The 23784-nt window shown below is 35.9% G+C and overlaps 1 protein-coding gene across 6 annotated transcripts in view; it reads right to left on the bottom strand.

The window, feature by feature from the left end:
- Positions 1-23784, bottom strand: part of LOC150079291 (intermembrane lipid transfer protein VPS13D-like) — a 1618665-nt gene that overhangs the window by 1163215 nt on the left and 431666 nt on the right. For all 6 annotated transcript variants that reach the window (XM_090383928.1, XM_090383929.1, XM_090383926.1 and 3 more), the window contains 2 exons: positions 20387-20569; positions 7509-7654 (listed from right to left, as the gene is read on the bottom strand). In XM_090383928.1, coding sequence (XP_090240054.1) covers positions 7509-7654; positions 20387-20569 — 329 coding nt within the window. The remainder of the gene's footprint in view (positions 1-7508; positions 7655-20386; positions 20570-23784) is intronic.

The following is a 23784-nucleotide window of genomic DNA, read 5'->3' on the forward strand; positions in this document are numbered from 1 at the left end:
CTAGATAGATCTTGCCCATTACAGGACAGAATTGGTGAAGGTACAGTAGGAAACTTACCAGAAAGCTGTCTAATTTTTTTCCATATTATTTTGTTGTCAGTGTTTTTGTTAATACTTGATACAAAACGGATCCAGGATTCTTTCTTGGCTTGCTTTTGTATGAAACGTGCTTTTGCCTTTGACATCTTATAATTTATTAGATTGGGTGTTGTTGGATATTGCCGAAACAAATTCCAGGCTTTATTTTTTGCTTTTTTGCCTTTTGTGCATTGCTCATTCCACCAATAATTTCTTCTCTCTGCACTTAGCTAATCCTTTCTCATAGTCTTTCTCTTTGCTAATCCTTTTTAATAGTCAGCTTTACTAGTCTTATCACATCAGTAGCTTTTTTTTTTTTTTAATTAATTTATTTATTTTATTTTTTTTTTTTTTACATATTCTCTTATGCTCACACAAATAAGAATCTGAATACTGATGTAATGTAATATCAATACTGCAAAGTATAATGGGATGGTTGAGTGGGAGAAAACAGGGAGTGGTTATCAATGGGCACTGCTCATCTTGGAAAAATGCTGTTAGTGAAGTCTCCCAGACTTCAGAGCTGAGCACAATGTTTTCAGTATTTATTAATGTTACTGATGAAGGGATCAGCTTATGTCAAGTTTGTAGCTGATACAATGGTTCGCAGAAAGGTTAATGACAGCAATCGGGGTAGACTACTACCCTGATTACTGTCATTAACTACAATAAGATCTAGATAAATCAGCAGATGGGCTCAGATGCGGCAATTAAAGCTTAACTTTGACAAATGAAAGGTACTACACAGCGACAGCAGTAATCTGAAATTAACATACCAGTGTGGTAGTACACTCAGGTCTTTTTCAGTATCTGGGGGTAACTGTGCAGTTAGATATGAAGTTTTCTCAGCAGTGTAGACAGGCTGCCAGGGCAGCTCAATGGAGTTTTGTCAATAATATACAATAAATTAGCAAGCAGAGCTAAGAAGATGATTATTCCATTAAGGCATTGGTTTGGCCACATTTTGAGTAATTTATATAGATCTGGGTTAATTCCCAGGGAAGAGCTGTATGCCACAGAATGAGCCCCCAAGGTGGAAGCTAGATACTACATTAGCCCCGGACAAGCAGCAGCAGTACTATCAGAGCGTGGCAGGACAAACCTGATAAGTTGTTCCTAAAAATTGCCACACAAGCTCTACAACAGTGCTGGGACAGTGGCGAGCCTGTGCCACAACCTTAATCACAACCAACCATGAGGGAGAGCAGTAGTACCCCTTGTTATCACCCAAAAGCAGAAAATGGGCTTGATTTCAGCATGAACTCGCAGAAGCACCCTTGGCATATTCAAGACTTGTTTCTGCTACTGTGATGTGGAGAGAAAGGGGAAGCTACCACATTATCTATCCCGTGTTTTAGCAATCATGAATTTTCCACACATTTCTTCAGTGGGTGACTCCAATGGGACCTTGGTTAGTCAAGCGCCAGGTGTCGTGTCCTGCAGGAGGAGATGTAAGACCCCTCAGGCCATCAACCAACAAAATCCGTACACGAACCTTGGAACATGGAACATCCAAACTCTGCTCCAGACAGGAAAGTTGGAATGCATTAAAAAAGAAATGAGATGATACCAACTCAAGATTTTAGGACTAAGCAAAGTTAGATGTAAATAAGGAGACTTCTGGAGTGAGGAATTCAGAATAATTCACTATGGCATCACAAATGGACAAGGAGACGTAGCACTAAGTATGGAAAGAAAAATCTGAAAAGAAGTAACCAACATATGAGTCATAGGAACGAGAATAATAACAGCAAGAACAGCAGCAGTATCAATATACATACTTATCGTCCAGGCTTACATGCCAACGTCAAACCATGATGACCAGGAAGCAGAACTCTATGAACAGCTGGAAGAAATACTTAGAGACACACCATCAAACCTCAATGTGATAATCATGGGAGATTTGAATGCAGTGGTAGGAGAAGAAAGAGAAGACAAGATCACTGGAAATTACGGACTGGGAAACCGAAATAAATGAGGAGAGTGCCTTGTAGATTTCTGCAGAAAAGAGAAACTTATTATCACGAATACATGGTACAAAGTTCCCAAAAGAAGAAAGTATACATGGAAGAGCCCAGGAGACTCAAACAGATATCAGCTAGATTATATTCTAGTAAAAGAAAGATATCAAGTTAGAAAGTCTATAGCTTACCCAGGTGCAAATGCAGATAGTGATCACAATCTAGTAATGTTAAAGAGCAGACTAAAATTAAAAACACAAAAGAAAAGGAGCAACAGAAAGAAATGAAATCGATAATCATTAAGACAAGAAGAAACAAAACAAAATTTAAAATAGCTGTACAAAGCTGTACAAAAAAATCCTAACAAAAACAAAACAACAGAAGAAAAATGGAAGTTTATTAAAGAAACCATCACCAGAGCAACAACAAAAATTGTGGGCTTCAAAAGAACATAAGCGAGGAAACCCTGGATCTCACAAGAAATTTGGGCAAAAATAGAAGAAAAAAGGAAATAGAAAAACATCAACACTGACAAAGGTGTGTAGTTCATTCTATGAAGAATGAACTACACACCTTTGAACAACACACAATGTTCATTCCCTAAAGAATGAATTCGTTAGGGAATGAACTTCATACTCTCTATGAAGTTCCTTCCCTAACGAATGAACTTCATAAAGAGTGTAGGCAAGCTAGGGAAACGTGGTGGAGCAAAAGGCATAGAATCATTGAAGATCTGGATAAAAAGGCAGATTAGATCTAGCTTTCAACAAAATTACATTTCACAAGGAAGAAGGGAATAAGATCCAGCACTATAAGCAACAAACATGGGCAACTTTTGACAAAACCTGAAGAAATAAAAACAAGATGGAAAGAATACATCACTGAACTCTACCAAAGAGACCACCCACAAAGAAACAGAAATCAAAAGGAGTGACTCAGAAGACAGCACGGAAAACCTGCCAATAACCAAAGAAGAATTTGAAGCAGTGCCTATTGGAAAAGCAGCAGGAATTGACTCCTTGCCCACTGAGCTCATTAAAGAGGGAAGTAATGAGCTACATGAACTTATTTTCACCTTAACAAGCCAGATGTACAAAGGTTCATGGCCTGAAGATCACTGCACAGCAGACATGATCCCATTCCCCAAAAAAGCACAATACCAAGCAATGCAGCCAACATGGGACTATCAGCCTTATTCCACATGAATCCAAAATTTCACTAAAAATAATAAAACAGAGAATCAATAACAAAATCAACAGTTATTTAGCATTCGACCAATTTGGTTTCAGGAAATACAGGGGCACAAAAGATGCCATTGCAGCCCTAAGGCTTATGGGAGAGAGATTTATTGATCCAGGAAAAAACCTTTACATTTGCTTCACTGATTACAAGAAAGCCTTCGATAGAATACAATGGCCAAACTCTTCTCAATCCTGGAAAAAATAGGAATAGAAGAAAACATACTAAACTTAATAAAAACATTGTACAAAGACCAGAAAGCCATAGTATATATTGACAACTTGGAAACAGACCCAACAAAAATAGAAAAATGGAGTTCAACGAGGCTGCCTACTTTCACCAGGCCTATTTAACATCAATGTGGAGGAAATGATGGCAGAAGTCCTTGAAAACAGCAATTTATGAGCGACCATAAACGATGAACAAATAAAAACAATAAAATTTGCAGATGATCAAGCAATTGTAGTAACCAGAAGGAGTGACCTGATTGAGATGTTACAGCTGATCAACCATACAGCTGAGGCTTATCATATGAAAATTAATATGAATAAATCAAGTGCATGACATTCTCAAAGGACCCCAAAGCTATGAACATCAAAATAGGAAACAATAACATTGAACAAGTAAATATTTAAATATTTAGGACAAATGCTGAGCCAAGATGCATGGATGAAATAAAAGCACGAATTGGGGAAGCAAAACAAGCTTTCAGGGAAAAACAAATTCTGACAACAAAGTATTTGAATGAGAACATAAGGAAAAGAATTCTAAAATCCTATGTCTGGAACATGGCCCTATATGCATCCGAAACCTGGACGATAAACAAACAAGACAAACAGAGAATTGAAGCATTCGAGATGTGGTGCTGGAGAAAATTAAAGAAAATAAACTGGACCAAAAAAAAAAAAAAAAGACACCAACGAAGAAGTCTTAGAAGAACTAGGAGAAAAATGAAAAATGATAAACCTAATCAAGGAGCAAAGAGGAAAGTGGTTCGGACACAATCTAAGACAGAGAAATGCTAAGCCTGATCATAGAAGGAAAGACTAATGGAACTAGACCCAGAGGGTGACTGAGAAACAATTTCATAAAGCAACTGCAAAGGGATACAACAAGATCATACCAGGACTTGAAGAAGATGGCACTCAACAGAGAGATGTGGAAAAAAGTCATCAGTGCTAACAACCAGTCATAGAGACTGAAGGAACTCATGATGATGATACAGGTCTGGAAGCCTCATTTTCTGAAGGATGTGGATCTGTTGGAGCAGGTGCAAAGAAGAGCAAAAAGATTAGTGAGGAGTTACAAAAGGGGTGTTCTAACCAGGAAAGGCTTCAGTTCTGCAAATTTCAGCATTTGGAGACTGCATCCCTGCAAGATCTGATTGAGGCATTGAAGGCAGCTCTGAATGGATTGCACAAGCTCATTGTGGAGAGAATCCTTCCTTTTTCTTAGACTACATACATGAGAGGACATAAATTCAAATTGAAATACAGAAATTTGTCATCAGCCAGAAGGTTGATTGTTAGAACAAACTTTCATCTAGTGTTATAGAAGTGAGTTGTTTGAATAAATTCAAGGAAGAACTAAACAAATTGTTAAAGCAGATAGGCAGGTGACATAAGTATGGTTTTACTCTTTTTTTTTTTTTTTTTGCTAACACCGTATAAGCTTGCTTTCTTCCATCTTTCGCCACTAGTAATAATAATCTGTTGAACATCTCTCATAGCAAACTGGTATTCGACACGCACCAATAGTCACTCCAGTTAACTATTGAACCTCAAGAAATATCTCATCCCATCTCTTGAAAACTGAATCTCTCACAATTACCTTTGAACTACATGGATTTCTTTATGAGGAGGCTCCTTAGTGTGAATTAAATCCATATTAGAGTCCCTTGTACACTATCTAATATGGTAGGATAAATAACAATCATCCAGTTTTGTCAAAATCCTGGTACCATACAGTATATTTCCAGTTTAAGCTGAAGTCACCCATAATGAGAGTCATACTTGCTAGCTCATTCAAATTGCCTAAAGAGATTTTTGCCCTATAACATACCCCTTTATAGTATGTTATAGAGCAAATTCATCTACCCTTTACAAGTCATTTCATACCACACTAACTCAATATACACATTACTTTCTTCAAACATAGAGAAGATTCCAGTTACTTTCAGCAGTTTTTGATCAGAAGCATCACTTCTCCACCACACCATCTTTCCCACTATCTCCTTAAGACATTGTATTCACTGAAATGAAATTCTTTAATCTCATATACCTGAGATGCACTGTCTTAGTAAACCCAACCACATCAGCACTCAATCTGATCAAAAATGTCCAAATCATTTAATTTGTTTAAAAATACTCTTGGCATTACTGGGCAGACAAATTTTTTTTTTTTACTTCACTGCTTTTGTACAACAATGCACCCCTTATAGTTTCTTAAAAGGGTTTTTCCATGTGGTCTTCAACTGCTGAAGAATTCTGCTTCCATTACATTTTCCTTTTCAGTGTTTAAGGTTATTAATGGTTGCACACAAGCACTCTCAAAGAGGGTGCAATGCAATGTTATCATATGCCACTGATCTCAGCCAATCTCACACTGACTTCTCCAAACCAGCAGTTTTCTGAACCCTTAATGCATCCTCAATGTCATTAACAAAAACTTTTGAACCACCTCTATTTAGTGAATACCATCTTTACAAAATAAAGTTCATCTGCCAACTCAAGCCAGCCATACTAAGAAAAATAGTTAATCCACAAATAGGCAGGACAAAATGTTCTACATTATGACACTTTTTAACATGACCTCATATTTTGATAAACAATTCATCAGTTCATTTAGGCTTTAAATCATTAGTTCCCACATGTATTACCACATCCAGTAATCCCATTACAAGCTGATAAACTTTATGTTACATTGTCAATTTTTGCTCTTGGTATACATAACTCAGTCTATCTTACAAAATATATTCTCTGTCTCCCTAACCATTGAATCTTCAAACAAGGCTATCTCCTGTGCAATCAAAACATTCTGCACAAGTATATCCATTTTTCGGGATGGATTTGTGAGCACAGTACCCAACAACAACATGAGCCACCACACTGAATTTGCTAAATTTAGGGCAGCTCATTTCTTCAGTGACACAATCACACCTGACAGTATGTTGATTTATGAATTTAGTTAGTAGCACTCCTAGCATCCTGTACACTAAATTACCTCTCCATCAGCGGGCAAAAGCTTGGCATACATATGACAATGAGTGCAAGCAAAAAGAATGTAATTTGCAGATGAATCAATATTAGAAATTCTGCCATCATTCAGCATGATATAACTCACTTTTCTAGATAAATCCAAATTTCTTTGAATTAAAATTTAAAATTACAAATATCTTACTATGAATTCAAAAATTTATTTATTACACATTAGAACAGTATAATTAACTATTAGTCTGCTAAACTACAATTTGGCACCTCCGTAGCCAGGTGGGCAAGAGCAGTAGTGCGTAGCACACGCTTCTTGATTAGACCGGGATTTGAGCCCATGCCCACCAAATACGGAGGATGCGGAAAGGTCAGAGAATGACCACTGCATATCCCCGGAGCAATATGGCCTTAGTTGCTAATGCTCCTAAAAACCAAATAACAACAATGACAACTACAATTTACTAGTCTTGAGTTAGGAAGTTCCAGACAAAACATTGATAACGAATGCTATCCGAATATTAAGCTGCAGCTTTCTAAATACTTGCTTAAATACAAAAATAAGCTAACTAATAAGAATATAACAATTTCAACTATTTATTAAGTATAATTTATTATGATAATTAAGTAAAAAAAAAAATAAATAAATAATTTATTTAAAAAACTAACCTGTTATGAAAAGAGGTTCCAAATTTTGGAACCTCTTTTCATAACAGGTTCTCCTTGCAGTTTTCAGAAATACTTCACCGGTACCATCATTTATCATGTAATTTATCATGCAATACTATACCATCATTTATCATGCAATACTATACCATCATTTATCATGCTTACTGTAAACCATCGATTATCATGTAATTTCCTTATAGAGTGAAAAGAAGTATTGTTACAAATACTATGTTACCTTACTTTTTTAGAGACCACCCTCAGAAATATAAAAAATAAAGAAAACATGGCTGTACTTTTGGCTTAACTTTTGGACACCAATTTATAAAACAATGTTAATATCCCATGAAAAAGGTACCTTTTTTATTGGTAAAGGCTCCTGATAACCTAGTTGTGTTGTTTCATCTCTATGAGTTACTGCATTCACTGGATTCTGCTCAGAGTTTTGATATACAGATATTCTTTTCATAAATCCAACCAATTCAACTATAGTTTCCTGATTGGCTGTTAAAACAAAACCTTAATAAATGATCAAAATTTCACAAACCAAAGAAACAAAAAAGTATAACAATTAACTCTCATTTGTACAATTCATTTTTATTCATTAGTGAAATTTATTTTTTTATTTTCCTGGAATGGTGAAATCATGCTTCCACTTCAGAAGCAATATTACAAAGGCCATCAGACTTAATTTTCATATACAATTCTTATTCAGCGGTGGGGGGGGTAACCTTTCTTTTCAGAAGGATTTGTGTTAGATCGATCAAAGAATCAGCTGTATGCATGTTTTAACAAAAAATAATAAGCATTCGATTCCAATTCAAGGATGTGTACATTTATTACAGAATCAAGAAGACACAGTTATCAACGGTAAACAATTTTTATAATCACTTAAAGAAATGATTATCTACACATCTACATCTTAGATTTATTTTACGTTCACCCTTAAAAACTAAAACTACATAACCACTCAATTATTAACTTTCACAGCTTCAAAATATTCAAATCCATATTCACACAAGAACAATTGAAATATGTGATCATCTCACCTATTTTAAACTCCAATGGTTGGTTGTCCCTACAATTTACCTTCTTTAAACATGCTACCTTTTTTCTCTGCACTGCCCCATATACAGAAGTATAGGTGCCTAAAAGCCTTGTCACACTAAATAGAAATGGATACCATACAAATTATAGTATTGTTTTATTAATACTACACCAAAAAAGCACATGGGTGGTTTTCTAAGGGCGAAGCAGATAACTATTGAGGTGTATAAGGCCTTGAACAGTTTGAGCAAGCTCAATGCTGATGGAATTCTTCCTCTTGCCTAGATTAGTTACCTGAGGGGACATAAATTCAAACTGAGGAAAAATAGTTGCAGAATGGATGTGTGGAAATTTGCCTTTGGCCAGTGGGTGGTTAATTGCTGGAACAAACTTCCATCTGTCATTGCAGAAGTTGAAAGCTTAAATAAATTCAAGGCAGAACTAGACAAACATTTGGAGTTAATGGATGGGTGAAATCGGAAGGGTTTTTTTTTTTTTTTTTCTCTATATAAGCCTCTACTAAAGCTAATGCTAACCTGCAAGTTTGATCTCTACGGCAATAGGAAAAAAAAAAATAATAGTGCAGTCTATAGTGATAGAAGTATTGCAAGATCATCCTGACAAAGAGTAGAGCTATAAGGTAATTACAGCACAGATTTCTTTAAGTGAGATTGTTGCCTGACTAATCTGATTGGCTATTATAAAGTTAGCAGAAAAAAACCAGATGGATGCAAAGAATAATTTTGACATAATCTCGGTAAAGTTTCAATACTGTTCCATTAATGATTGTAATATAAATTGGCAAGATGGCATTTTGGGACAAATTATTACTATAGATAAAGGAATGGTAGGAGACAAAAAAAAAAAAAAAAAAACCCACATAAAAAGGACAGCAGCTCTTCATCAACAAATGTGATCAGTCAAGCACCGCAGGAGTCAGGGTTGGGCAGTTTAGTGTTTTTAATGTTTATTAACAATACTGATGTAGTCATATCAATACGTTGATGATAGCAAAAGCAGGTAGGGTGGTTAATGACTAATTAGGGTATGGTACTTCAAAGATACCTGAATAAATTGGGCAAATGGGCTGAAAGTTAGCAATTGAGATTTGACATTGATAAATGCAAAGTACTGAATTTGGGTAGCAATAATCCCAGAACAATATACCATTCAGGTAATGTCAAACACAAGATAGCGAAGAATGAAAGAGACTTAAGGGTAATTGTACAGTCTTGTATGAAGAGCAGTAAAGCTGCTGGAAAGCTGTGGGATTCTATCAATGATATATAAGAATTTTATCAGCAGAGGCAGAGAGTTCATTATCGCAGCATATAAACAATGGTTAGGCCATATAAGGAATAACCCCAGGGGGCTCAAAATCTGGTGAGTATGGGCTTGGCACACCCAGGGTCGTGAGCTGGATATCATCATTCTTCTCTTTCTTGGTGATTGCCTTCTACTTCTAATTCTCTCTGTCTCTCTCTCTCTCTCTCTCTCTCACAGGGTAATTCAGAAATTTTTTTTTGGCTGGTGCAGCAAAAGCCTCAGGCTTCCTTGCACCATATGGCTAATGATAATAATGCACATAGGTTTGGAAACTTTATTTTAGAAAGCTGGAAAAGGGCAGAGATGAGCAACAAGGTTATTAGGGGACTCAAAATGATATTCTTAGAAGTTCTGGAGTTCTGTAAAATGCAGTCTCTGGAAAGTTGAAGTGGATAAAGATTTAAAAGGATTAGGTAAACTAAATGCTGATGGCAACTTTATTCTTCCATACACAACACACATGTGCACATGCACGCATGCACATGAGGAGACAAATCTAAATCAAATAAGGATCGTTGCATAATAGATGTATAGAAAGTGCATTTAGCAAGAGAGTAATTGAGTGCTAAAATAAACTTGCACCTAGTGTTATGGAAGTGAGTAGTTTGCACAAATTACATTGGTTAGCAACAAAAAAAATAAAAAAATTTTTGTACCTCTAGAGAAAAGCTGCACATTCTAAAGGGAACTTATCCATTGATTCAAAAAATACAAAATTACATCTCAATTGTATCTCCATTGAAAGATATATACTGAAATTTTAGTAACTTAATGAACAGACAATTTCAAAAACATGCAGGAATACATATGCTATATTAAAAAGGAGTCATTCATTTCAAAATACTCTAATCAAACATAAAATGTGCAAATATTCTATTTCCTTAGAAATGTTTACACTCAGTAAGCACCCTGTTGCATCATTAAGCACCCTGTTACAATTTGATAACCTTGTGGCATTTTCAAACCATCATTCCTCATGTGTGAATGTAGATGCAAAATACTCATTCAGTTTCTTTGCTATCTGAGCAGGATCAACAGTCGAATCATCAATATCAAGTGGACCAATCAGATTCATCCCCTTCCTTTTAGAGTTTATATAAGTAAAGAAATCCTTGCTGTTTTTCTTAGCATCCTTTACAAAAGATTTCTCGTAATCTGTCTTCGCCTGCCTAACCTCCTTTGTGACTTGATTACAGACTAGCTTATATATATATCATAGGATTCTGTGTTGCCTTATAATTTATATGCATCCCATGCATTTTTCTTCTCTGCCACTCATTAGTTCATTCACCAAGTCTCATTAGTTCATTTGACAACCATTTAGGCCTAAACCTTGGAACAATATTTCTTAATAGGTATTAAGAAAAACCTATTAAGAAAGGTCATAATTCTTAAGGTCTTATTTATTTAAGTTTTCTTGCTTGTATGTATGGCATATTAAGATTTGTAGTATAAGTGAAGATATAATACAATTAAAGAATATCCTTAAAATGTATTAATTAATAATATATTTAATACTAAACTTAAATATAAACTATTAATAGCCTTAACAAGCAAATGAAAGAAACTGTTTATACTAGCTATGTAAAAGATCCATGCTATTACCTATCCATTTATAATTTATAGCCTAATACGTATTATTGCTGCATATAGGGTACACAGTGTTATTAGTGAATTTAAGCATTTCATTTAGTGTAATATTCTCTATTAAACTGTATTTGAACAGAAATCGTGCCTCAGACCAGAGCAGCAAAGTAAAGTGCTCAAAGTAGTGTAAGTGCTGTGGTTTGGCAAGAACTGGGGGGGGGGGAGTTATCCTCCAAATCATAGTCATAGCTGCATGAAATGTACTACTTGATTGATGTTTGCAGATCTATCTGGAACAGAACATCATATAGCCACGTTCGACATCTATGTGTGAGTTTGATGTAGTGTGAGGATAATGAGCTTTAACTCAGCATTCTGATGGACATTAATGCGAGTTTGAAAAACAGGGTGGATGCCCTCAAAGGAATTAATTGTGCATGCATGAAGCTCTCAGCTGCCCACTCAACTAGACCTTGCACTTTCAGTTGATGACTTGTACATGAGGCAACACAGCAACAACCCCCAATGCAGAATGAGCTGGTCCAACAAGAGGCAGCCATTCTATGTGACTCTACTGTCAGGTAAATCAGAACTGGTATGTCTGTCAAGGGCAAAAGTAGATGACACAGAGCAGACATCTTTTCAGAGCACAAAAGGTAATACTGTTGTACCCATTGACACTGATGACATTAAGAGTAGGAGATCTACAGACTAACTTAACAAGTAGAGGGCAATATTGAGAAAAAGATGTTAGTTAGAGTTAAATTTGAAAGTATCTCCAATTGTAGCAAGACATGATAGGAGAGAATAGCCTTGTCAGTCAATTCAGCTCAGGAGAGAGTGTTCAAGATAATGGGGTAGAATTTTTCTCAGCATGGTCTCTGCCTGTTAACAGAAGGGACTGATTCTACAGGGATGGGATACACTTAATAAAGAAAGGGTGAAAGAATATTTGCTAATGCTATCGAGCCAGTGTTAGGTGGGTTAGAAAACTGCAAGCTTGGAGGGATACACAGACTAATAGATTAATAATAGCCAAAGGCAGAGTTGAAAGTTATCCTTGCACTGCTTCTACTGGAACATGCAGGAGCCTGGAAAGCAAGTTACCAGAGATTACAAGCCCTGTTGTATATCGCCTTGGAACAAGGAGATATATATGGGCTGTGTTAGGGTAACTAAGAACAAGTACATGTATACTTGGCATGTACACCAATGCTAGGAGCATAGTAAATAAATTTGATGAATTTGGAGTGCTGGTCAAGTCATCAAATGAAGACCTTGGGGAGATATCAGAAACAGTGTCAATCAGATACAAGGGAGATGCAGAATTTAAATATGAGGAGTACGGTTTATAAAAGGACAGGAGGGGGAAAGAGATTATGCCTTAGTTAAGAAGCACATGAAATCTATGGCAGCGCATCTAGCTGACATGGGTAACTAGTGCAATGTTGGGTCAGTTTGGTGTGACATAAGCACAGGGAAAACAAATATATGCATCTAATGGATGATTGTTTCCTACACCAGCATGTTAGAGAGATAACAAAAAAAAGCAATATTCTTCATAAAATTATCGTCCTTGACAGTACATGCATTAAAAATCTGCAGATAATAGACCCACTAGGTGGCACTGATCAGAATGTACTGATGTGGGATTTACTTAACGATGTAACTACTGCAAAATACAAGGTCACTGCAATCACTTTTACAAAAGCAAAAACCCTTATCTTTGCACTTGATAGTAGTTACATCTTTAGGTAAATCCTACATCTACACAATGTGATTAAAAAAAAAAAAAAAAGTAAAGTGCAGCCATTATCAACCCACTGCAGGGTGGAAGCCTCCTCAACAATTCATGCTGGGGGGAAATGGACCATAATCCGCCACGCTGGTCCAGTGCGGGTTGGCAGATCGATCGTATTCAGCAGTCAGGGGCTTGAACCCCGGTCTACTCAAAGGGCGTGTGCTACTGCACTCCCGCTCCTGCCCACTCGGCTACGGGGGCTCCACAATGTGATTATTGCCACCTAATTGGTCTTTTATGTGCAAATTCTTAATGCATGAAGGTTTGCTCTGATAATCAGATCAAGAGTATTACTTTTTCTGATTATCTCTCTGAGAAGGGGAAGATTATGACCAGGAGGTCATAATCCTCCCCCTCTCATCCTATTTGTTCTTTCTGTACACATTATACTCTCCACATTAAAATTCTGCATCCTTTATGTCCTATATTGTATCTGTTTCTCAATGCTCTTCTGTATTTAATAAAAGTAAATCCCCAGATCTTTCACTCTTAACATCATTAGCTCTAATGTGCCCACTATTATCACCTTTTGTGACTTTAAAAGGTGATAACTACTCTACAACTTCATCAGCTTTTGCCCAGGCAGACATACACTGCTCCTATTCCACCTATCCTAATTAAAAGGTTACAAAGCATTCTTATATTTGTGTGACACCATGTCTATGACATCCCAAACATAATAGTTATTGTTCTTTTATCTAAGAGATATAGAAAAAAATTGGATCTGGGAACATATCTCGATTCTAAACTCATTTTGACAGCTCCAAAGTCTAAACTACTTAAGTGTTCTTGGAACCACAAGCAAAACCTTATTCATATTCCTGATCAAGCCATAATAGTGTAGTACATTAACTTGACTGCATTCGGTGATAATTAATCTGCTGCAGCAAAATGCAATCTTTTTCTTCTTTGTTCCTACCTTATGAGCACATTTGAAATTAGTCAAATGCCAAGGTCAGTAACCTGGTCTACCTGGTCTAAATCAGAAATATATAATGCTTGTAACTAAAATCCCATTTCCAAATCAATGGTTCTTGATCCTGAGAAGAATTTCTAAAAGGGATACACTTCAGTTCTTCTACTCCATCAATTGAGGTTAAAATTGTAATCTTGTATTTCTCAGAAGGATGCTGTCACTCAGAAAAATACATAATCCAATTTTTTTCTATATCTCTTAGATAAAAGAACAATAACTATTATATTCGGGTTGTTTGTTTGTTTGTTTGTTATTTGGTTTTTAGGAGCATTAGCAACTAAGGCCATATTGCTCCGGGATATGCTGTGTTCATTCCCTGACCTTTCCGCATCCTCCGTATTTGGTGGTGACGGGCTCGAACCCCGGTCTAATCAAGAAGCATGTGCTACACACTGCTGCTCCTTCCCACCTGGCTACGGAGGCGCCTATTCGGGATGTCATAGACATGGTGTCACACAGCTATAAGAATGCAGAACTGGAATTTGGGAAGTACAATGTGTACAGGAAGGATAGACAGGATAGGAAGGGAGTAGGGGTTATGCTATTAGTTAAGAAACACACAAAATCCAAGGAAGTGAAGCCAGTCGACATCGCTAGACAGTGCAGTGTCGAGTCAGTTTGGTGCGACATAAGCAGTGGGAGAACAAAATTGAGAGTAGGAGGGTGCTATAGGCCTAATGACTCTGATGGTATAATAAGAAACTGTACAGGGAAAAAGAGAGGGACAGTAAATCAGAGTCTTATAATGGGGGATTTTAATTTCCCAGATATTGACTGAATTTGTGGGCTGGTCACTCACACACTAGGAAGGCTTTTGTGGATTTATTGGATGATTGTTTTCTACATCAACATGTTCGGGAGGCAACTAGAGGGAGTAATACTCTTGATCTGATTATCAGCAGTGATTCTTCATGCATTAAGAATCTGCAGATAAAGGTACTATTAGGTGGCAGTAATCACAGTGTGTTGAAGTGGGATTTACTCAAAGAGGTAACTACCATCAGGGGTAAAGGGAAGGGTTTCTGCTTTCGTAAAGGCGACTACGGCGGTCTGAGACAGTATTTAAATTCTATACCGTGGGACCAACTGATGTTACCAACAGCAAATTCAAAATGCGAAGCATTCAAAGAATTAATCTTGGAAGCTACTAGGCTTTACATACCAACTAAGAAATACTGTTCAAGGTTTAGGGCCTAAATGGATGTCAGATGAACTAATGAGACATGGCAGAGAAGAAAAATGCATGGGATACATACAAATTAATGGGTGACATGGAAGCCTATGATAGATATAAGCTGGTCTGTAACCAAATCACAAAGAAGATTAGACAGGCAAATTCAGATTATGAGAAATCTTTGACAAAGGATGCAAAGAAAAACAGCAAAGAGTTCTTTACATATGTAAACTCTAGAAGAAAAGGGATGAATCAGATTGGTCAACTGGATATTGATGGTTCAACTGTTGATGATCATGATCAGATGGCTAACAAACTAAATAAGTATTTTGCATCTACATTCACACAAGAGGAGTTATTCAGGGAGGGGAATGCCAGAGGTGAGTTAAACTCTGGCAGTGAGCTAGATGATTTTGTAATAACTGAGTGGAAAGTGGAGGAGAAATTGTTGAAGATAAACATAAAAAGGCACCCAGGGTGGATAGGATCCATCCAGTTATATTAAAGGAAGCAGCAAAGGAAGTAAGCAAACCCTTAGCCATAATTATGAGAGCTTCTTTGAACTCAGGGGAGGTACCCATGGACTGGAGAAGTGTAAATGTGATCCCAATTCACAAAGGAGGATCAAAGGGCAACACAAGTAATTATAGACCGTTAGTTTACTTCTGTTCCAGGAAAATTAATGGAGACTGGTTAAAAAAGCACTGCACAGGATAATCTAGACAAGACTTCAGTTATAGCTCGGACACAGCATGGTTTTGTTAAGGGAAAGTCGTGCCTGACCAATTTGATTAGATACTATGATGTGGTCACAAAGGAACTGGATGTAGGGAATAATTTTGATATCATATATTTGGATCTTCGAAGGGCTTTTGATACCATTGCACATGGAAGACTGCTAAACAAATTGGAGCAGCGTGGCATTGGAGGCAAATTGCTGTTATGGATAAAGGGATGGTTGAGTGGGAGAAGACAGAGTGGTAATCAATGAACATTGCTCATCGTGGACTAACGTCATTAGTGGAGTTCCTCAGGGTTCAGTGTTTTTTTTCTGCATTTATAAATAATATTGATGATGGTATATCAAGCTTAATGTTCAAGTTTGCAGATGATACGAAGGTTGACAGGGTTGTTAAGGACACTAATGACAGTACGCTGCTGTAACAGGATCTAGAAAAGTTGAACAGATGGGCAGAGAGGTGGCAAATGAAGTTTAACATTGACAAATGTAAAGTACTACATATGGGAAGCAGTAACCCCTGAGTAACGTATCAACTCTGTGGTACTACACTGACAGTGGTAGAGAACGAAAAGGACCTGGGGATAATTATGCAGGCAGATATGAAGTTTTCTGAGCAGTGCAGATGGTTTGCAAGAGTAGCTCATGGTGTCTTGTCAATGATATACAGGAATTTTTCTAGCAGGGACAAGGAGGTTATTATCCCCTGGTATAAGGCAATGGTCAGGCCACACCTTGAGTACTGTATACAGGTCTGGAGGCCTCATTTTAAGAAGGATGTAGAGCTGTTGGAACGAGTACAGAGAAGGGCAACAAGATTAGTGAATGGAACAAAGGGTTGCTCTTATGAAGAAAGACTTAAATTTTGCAAATTACAGTGTCTGGAGACTAGGCACCTGCGATGTGATCTGATTGAGCCTTGAATATAAAGCCTTAAATGATCATGCTCAATGCTGATGGGATTCTTCCTCTTTCTCAGAATAATCACCTGAGAGGGCATAAATTCAAATTGATGAAAGACAGATGTAGGATAGATGTGGAGAGCAGGTAGTTGGTTTTCACCAACTACCTGCTCGCTTTCACCTCTCCGTTCGTTCCAAATAACTGTCCAGCTGAGCCTTATATTTGTTTAGGCTATCAACTTCCACAACAAATTTAAGGCTGAGCTGGACGGTTATTTGGAACAAACGGAGGGGTGAAAGCGTTTTTTTTTTTTTTTGGCTGATGCTGCATAAGTTTGCTTTCTTGCATCACATGCCTCTACTAATGCTAATATAGCATAGTTAACAGAAACACCATCTGTTCTTTGGGTACAGGAAAATCTATACATAACTGTATAGATATTCCTGTACCTAACTATAAAGCTAGTAAACAATAATGAAAACAACATGTTTTCAATACAGTGCTAGCTTGTAAAATCTATCAGTCCAGTGTTGTTTTCGATATTCTTTAACAATAACCTGTACAGTCTTAACTATAGATATATTATTTTGTTTCCATTTTCTTCTTACTCTCTGTATGATATTTAATCCTGAGTCAGGCACATGCGGATAGAGGAGATGAAGCACCCTAGTATGCTTCATCTCCTCTATCCGCATAGGAGACGCTCCCTACAGTGATTTTGTTCTTTGATTTCTCCACTGAAAATCCTCGAATCTCTGGTAATTATTGCACAATTAGGATATCAGGAATTAGGTTAAACCTAATTGTATGCATGTGTTGAGTAGCATCTGTCATGTACTTACAATTACTGGCAGCCAGCTGGCTTTACTGAAATACACTGCCCTCCAATTAGGAATGCTTTCTGATTTTGTGACATTAAAGCATCATCCACAACCAAACTGTTTATGCATGCACTTCACGTTTCATGCAATTGATCAGAGGTTCCCAAACTTTCTCAGTTCACGGCGCACTTAAGTGTCCCAGTAATTTTTTCACGGCACCCCTAAGCCAAAAGAAATATATAACACAGTGGTTTTCGACTTTTTAATATATATATATACCTATATAATATTTTTTTCTTTATATAGAGGTGCTAAATAAAGATCAATTATAGATCACCACAAAATTAAAAATATACGGTACGACTGATACCGTACACCTCTTTATAATGAAATAAATATACAAATTAAAAAAATAATAATAATAATAAATTTAAGTAACTTAAACCCAAATTACACAGCACCCTATTGTGCCGCAGCACCCTGGTTGAAAACCACTCCATTAGATGCTACCATTACTGACAGGCTGGCATCCAATTCCATATGATCATTGAAGCTCAAAGGTTTTCAATATGCATTGCATACACCAACAGGTCTAAAGGATATTCAATTTCAAAAATTAATTAAAAATATGTTTTTAATATAAAAATGTAATTTTCCCTGTTATATTTAGAAAATATTGAAAATATAGGTGGCATCAAAAAAATAATGAACAATGTTTAAGTATTTTTTACTGATTTTTCAAATTGCTGCAAGCAAAGAGGAATATCAAACCTTCAAATAATTTGCTGCCTACTCTCTGCATGACACTTACAGAGAGTAAGACAGCAAATATTTATTTGTTGATAGCTTAAATTTAAATTAAGATTATCCGTTGAGTGGTGTACGTACATGTGTGTGTGTGTGTGTGTGTGTGTGTGTGTGTGTGTGTGTGTGTGTGTGTGTAACACTCATGGTAGCTATGTGTATGTGTGTGAATACATATAGAGGATTAGATAATTAAGGTATGTGAAAGGCATTGTAATTAAGATCATACAGGGGTCTGAAAGACTCCTCTGGAGGGCTCTGGAAGCCTCATTTTAGGAAGGATATACAACAGCTGGAACGAGTATAGAAAAGGGCAATGATATTGGTGGGGGGTCAGAGGGCTGCTCTTAGCAAGAAAGGCTTGAGTTTTGCAACGCAGCATCTAGAGACTAGGCACCTGCAAGCTGATCTAAGAGAGATGTATAAAGCCTTGAATGGTTTGAGCAAACTCAACAATAATGAGATTCTTCTTCTTGCTCAGATTACGCACTTGAGGGGGCATAAATTCAAATTGAGGAAGGAGAGTTGTGGAAAAGATGTGCAGAAATTCAAGGAAGAACTCGATAAACTTTTGGAGTGAATGGGAAGTTTTTTTTTTTTTTTTTTTCCTTTTATTTTTCTTTGGATGATGCTGTATAAGCTTGCTTTCTTGCATATGCCTCTACTAATGCTAATACTAACATTATAAGCAATATTGACATCAGCCATTCCAATTAAAATCGTCCTCTCCCCTCCTCTACTTATCAAGTATTTTTGCAAGCAATCTTTTGATGCTCCTTGCAGTTACATATAATGCCCTGATCCAGCCGGTGCATGACACTGATGAAGAATGGCTTCTTTTTTCTGAAGTGATTCTTCTGCTCACTTTCAATAAACAATAAAAAAAATTCTGACACCACAAGTCAAACACTATTATTAGCCTCATAACTGAACAGAATCTAGTTAATTACTTAAAAATATCTTGGCTTGGAAATTTCCAAATTACAAGTGAATGCAATTTTGTACTGCCATCTGCTTTGCAGCACAAAACAATAGCGATTCTTTCTTTACATATCCATCACTATCCAAATGTCTAATAGTGTGTGTGTGTGTGTGTGTGCGCGTGAATGTACATGTGTGCGTTTACATGCATACACAGATTATCCATCACTGCAAAATGCTCAAAAAAGAAAATATTTTTGTTCTGGAATAAACTATTCTTTAATATGACTATATTAAACTTTAAGGTTAAAGATCTGACTATACCAAGCACTGTATTAGCAAAATAATAATTTATTTTCGTGGTATAAAAACATACTTTCCAATACATATAACCGGATTTTATAATAAATGCATATGTAAGTAGGAATCCTGACTTCTATTAGGATTGTTTATACAAAGTGTCCTTTATATAAACAAGATTCCACTCTAGTTACTTTTTCAAAAACCTGGAAAATTAATGACAATTAATGTTCATATTATTACTACCATGTGGCCATAACCTAAACTGTTATTACTATAACTGAAAATACATTAACAACAATTTTGTTGTTGTTGAAAAATACAGCCTCAATATAATCACGATATAAATTAGTTTACACAGTGGAATGTGATACACCAATTGCATTACAGTGTTTGTACAAAAAATTTATTTTCATTTAGTACATAATTATTATGCATACAGTAAATTATTAAATTATGCTAAGCACTATATTTAGTATATTTCTTTATTTATTATATAACTGTTCTAAACTTTGTGTTAGACTAGAAAACAATAAAATAAACTAAATTTTTCTAAGTCATTGTCTGTACTGCAGAAATCATCTGTTTAAAAAGTTTTAAAGTATTATTTGATCAAATTATCCAGATAGATTTTCCAATTTTAAGGAGAAATGTTAGATGAGTTCATAAATTCTTAATGGCAGTTGTCGTATAACAATTTTTACTATAAGTAATATAATTGCAAACAGTAGGTCCTTTGTGAAATTATATATATGCATGCCTGTCTGTCTGTCTGTGTACACATGCACAGATTTAAAACCATATATTGACAAAGAAATTAATACTTATACATCTCACCTATCACATCTAAATTATTAAACTGTACAGTAGCAATCTGAAGACTTTCCTCTTCATCATCTTGACATGGAGGGGAATATACATATATAAATTCAACTACAATGAGAGCATCACTATCAGCTGGTTCCCTAGGAAGAGGAGGATGGGCTGGATGAAATGGAAGGGGCGATGGTGACCGAGTTCCTAACAGCAAAATAAGAAGCATATATTATAGTATAAAAATAAATAAATTTTTAAATTGCTTAATACTATTTTCAATAATCTTTGATCTATATAGATTATAAACAATAATGACGCTGTCATTAACACTTTTAGATCTGGTGTAACCATATCTAGCATAGAAACGTATGATTTCACAAATCTTTTTAATTCAATACAGCACCTCCGTAGCGGGGTGGGAAGGAGCAGAAGTGCGTAGCACATGCTTCTTGATTAGACCAAGGTTTGAGCCCGTCACCACCAAATACGGATGATGCGGAAAGGTCGGGGAATGACCACTGCATATCCTGGAGCAATATGGCCTTAGTTGCTAATGCTCCTAAAAACCAAATAACAAACAAACTTCAATACCTCATAACTTACTTGTATTTGTGCTAAAACAGCTTTATCACAAATACAAAGAAAAATTAACACATTATGGAACAATTATATCAATCTCTGTATACTTAATTTTATTTTCAATGCCAAAGATACAAACAAACAGACCACTGGAGTACCCATGGGTTCTCCAAATCCCAGTTTAGTTTAAAATTGCTTCTTACACTGCTATGAAGATGTATATACTGTAAGCAATCCAAATCAGAACCTTTTAGAATTTTGATATGTAGACAACATTCTTGTTTTAAACATAAATTTTGAACCCATATAGCTAAAGCAATATAACCTAGTGAACTTATATTGAATACAGAGAACACAGTTAATCACAGTTAAAGAGAACACATATTGCCAATTTCCTTGATCTTAATATTACCCTGAGCTATACTTCTCTTCCATGTAGTATAGACTTATATGACAAAACAAATAAATTTAACTTTAATATTATTTACCTCACCAACTGGAACTCCAATATTTCTATCAAAGTACATAAAAATATCATTAAAAACAATATCCCTGTTTATTTTATCAACTACAATTTTAATATTGTTGCTCACTTTATTAAACATATATTTGGTTATAATTCATTTTTACGTGGTTCTAATGAGTATTTGTATATATGTATTATTATTTAGTGGTATTTCCACTACTTGGACAGTAATAACTTTACATGATTTCCTATATGAATGATCTCTCTGCTCTTTACTCACTAAGTTTCTCGCTATTTTTACAAACAGTTACCTTTATCTTATATTTTTAATAAGATATTTCATGAAATCACTTATAATTATAATTACTGTCTTTCTGAAGTGTCTTACTGACAATTCACATTATGCTTTCAGGTACTTTGAAGGTTATCAAATTGTAGCAGGGTGCTTAATGATTTCTGAGAGGAAAGTGGAGGAGAAATTGTTGAAGTTAAACATAAGAAAAGCACCTGGGGTGGATGGGATCTATCCAGTTATATTAAAGGAGGCGGCAAAGCAACTAAGCAAACCCTTAGCCATAATTATGAGAGCATCCCTGGACTCAGGGGAGGTCCCCACAGACTGGGTGCAAATGTATCCCCAATTCACATAGGGGGAGAACGAAGGGTGACACGAGTAATTACAGACCAGTTTGTTTAACTTCTGTTCCAGGTAAAATAATGGAGTCACTGGTTAAAGATGCATTGCAGGATCATCTAGACAAGACTGCAGCAATAATTCAGACACAGCATGGGTTTGTTAAGGGAAAGTCTTGTCTGACAAATTTGATAGGATATTATGATGTGGTTACAAAGGAACTGGATGCAAAAAATAATTTTGATATCATATATTTAGATTTCAGGAAAGCTTTTGACACTGTTGCGCACTGAAGACTATTGTACAAATTGGAGCAGAATGGTATTAAGGGTAAGTTGCTACAATGGATAAAAGGATGGTTGAGTGGGAGAAGAAGTGGGAGGATGGTAATCAATGGGTGCTGCTCTTTGTGGACTAATGTTATTAGTGGATCCTACAGGGTTCAGTGTTGGTCCACTGTTGTTTTGTATATTTATCAATGATATTGATTACGATATATCAGGCTTGGTGTTGAAGTTTGCAGATGAAACAAAAGTTGGGAGGGTTGTTAATGAAAGTAATGGCAGTGTGCTACTGCAACAGGATCTAGAAAATTTGGGCAGATGGGCTAAGAAGTGGCAACTGAAGTTTAACTTTGACAAATACAAAATACTGCATGTGGGTAGAAGTAACCCCAGAGAAACATACCAACTGTGTGGTACTACACTTAAGGTGGTAAAAAATGAAAAAGACATGGGGTGATTGTGCAGTCAGATATGAAGTTTTCTAAGCAATGCAGACAGGCTGTAGAATAGATGTGCAGACATTTGCCTTTAGCCAGCAGGTGGTTAATTGCTGGAACAAACTTCCATCTGTAGTTGTGGAAGTTGATAGGTTAAATAAATTTAAGGAGGAACTGGACAGACATTTGGAGGGAATGGTGTGATTTTTTTTTTTTTTTTTTGGCTGATGCTGCATAAGCTCATACCCCTTGCTTTCTTGCATCACATGCCACTACTACAACTACTACTACTTCTGCAAATATAGATACAGTTACATCTTGTATCTATTTAACTGCACTTCACACTTCTTATCTTAGATTTTCAAGGGACTCATATATTAAATTCCACTGCATGCTTCTCTAAAGGATTTATAATCACCTTGTTTATCTTGGATCTACTTATATATCATCTTATAATCTCCATATCACTATGGATCATTTACTACCTTTCACTTTGGATATCATTTAGCTCTTTCGAACATTTTCACCTAAGTATTTCATGGTGTTTAGGTTATTCTTATATTTCTGCTGTAATTTCTTTCAATCTTCATTGCATATATTCATTGTTACAACTGGAATTGTCTTCAGTTATCATCTAGCTATCTGTAACTGTTTACTTCCAATTTTGTGAAGAGTTCTATCTGAAATTTACAAAAAAAAAAAAAAAAAAAATACAGTGTGTGTGTGTATATATATATATATATATTATACACTGTATATTTATTTTATTTATTTATTTTTTTTTTCAAGCCCATGCTGCCTATTCAACATAGATAATATAAATATATAACAAAAGTGGATGGAACTCTTGCTCTATTGTATTCTTTATGCTACTAAGCTATCTATCGGGCTAATAGTCATCTTGCCTGTAAACTACTAATCTAAATCTGCTTATTATCAGCTTTTGGCCCTTATATTATAATACTTCCAAATTACCTTACATACTAAATTTGCTTATTATCAGCTTTTGGCCCTTAAAT

The sequence above is a fragment of the Mastigoproctus giganteus genome, chromosome 10, assembly GCF_048544385.1.
Source record: "Mastigoproctus giganteus isolate SK-2022 chromosome 10, ASM4854438v1, whole genome shotgun sequence".
Classification (NCBI taxonomy): domain Eukaryota; kingdom Metazoa; phylum Arthropoda; class Arachnida; order Uropygi; family Thelyphonidae; genus Mastigoproctus; species Mastigoproctus giganteus.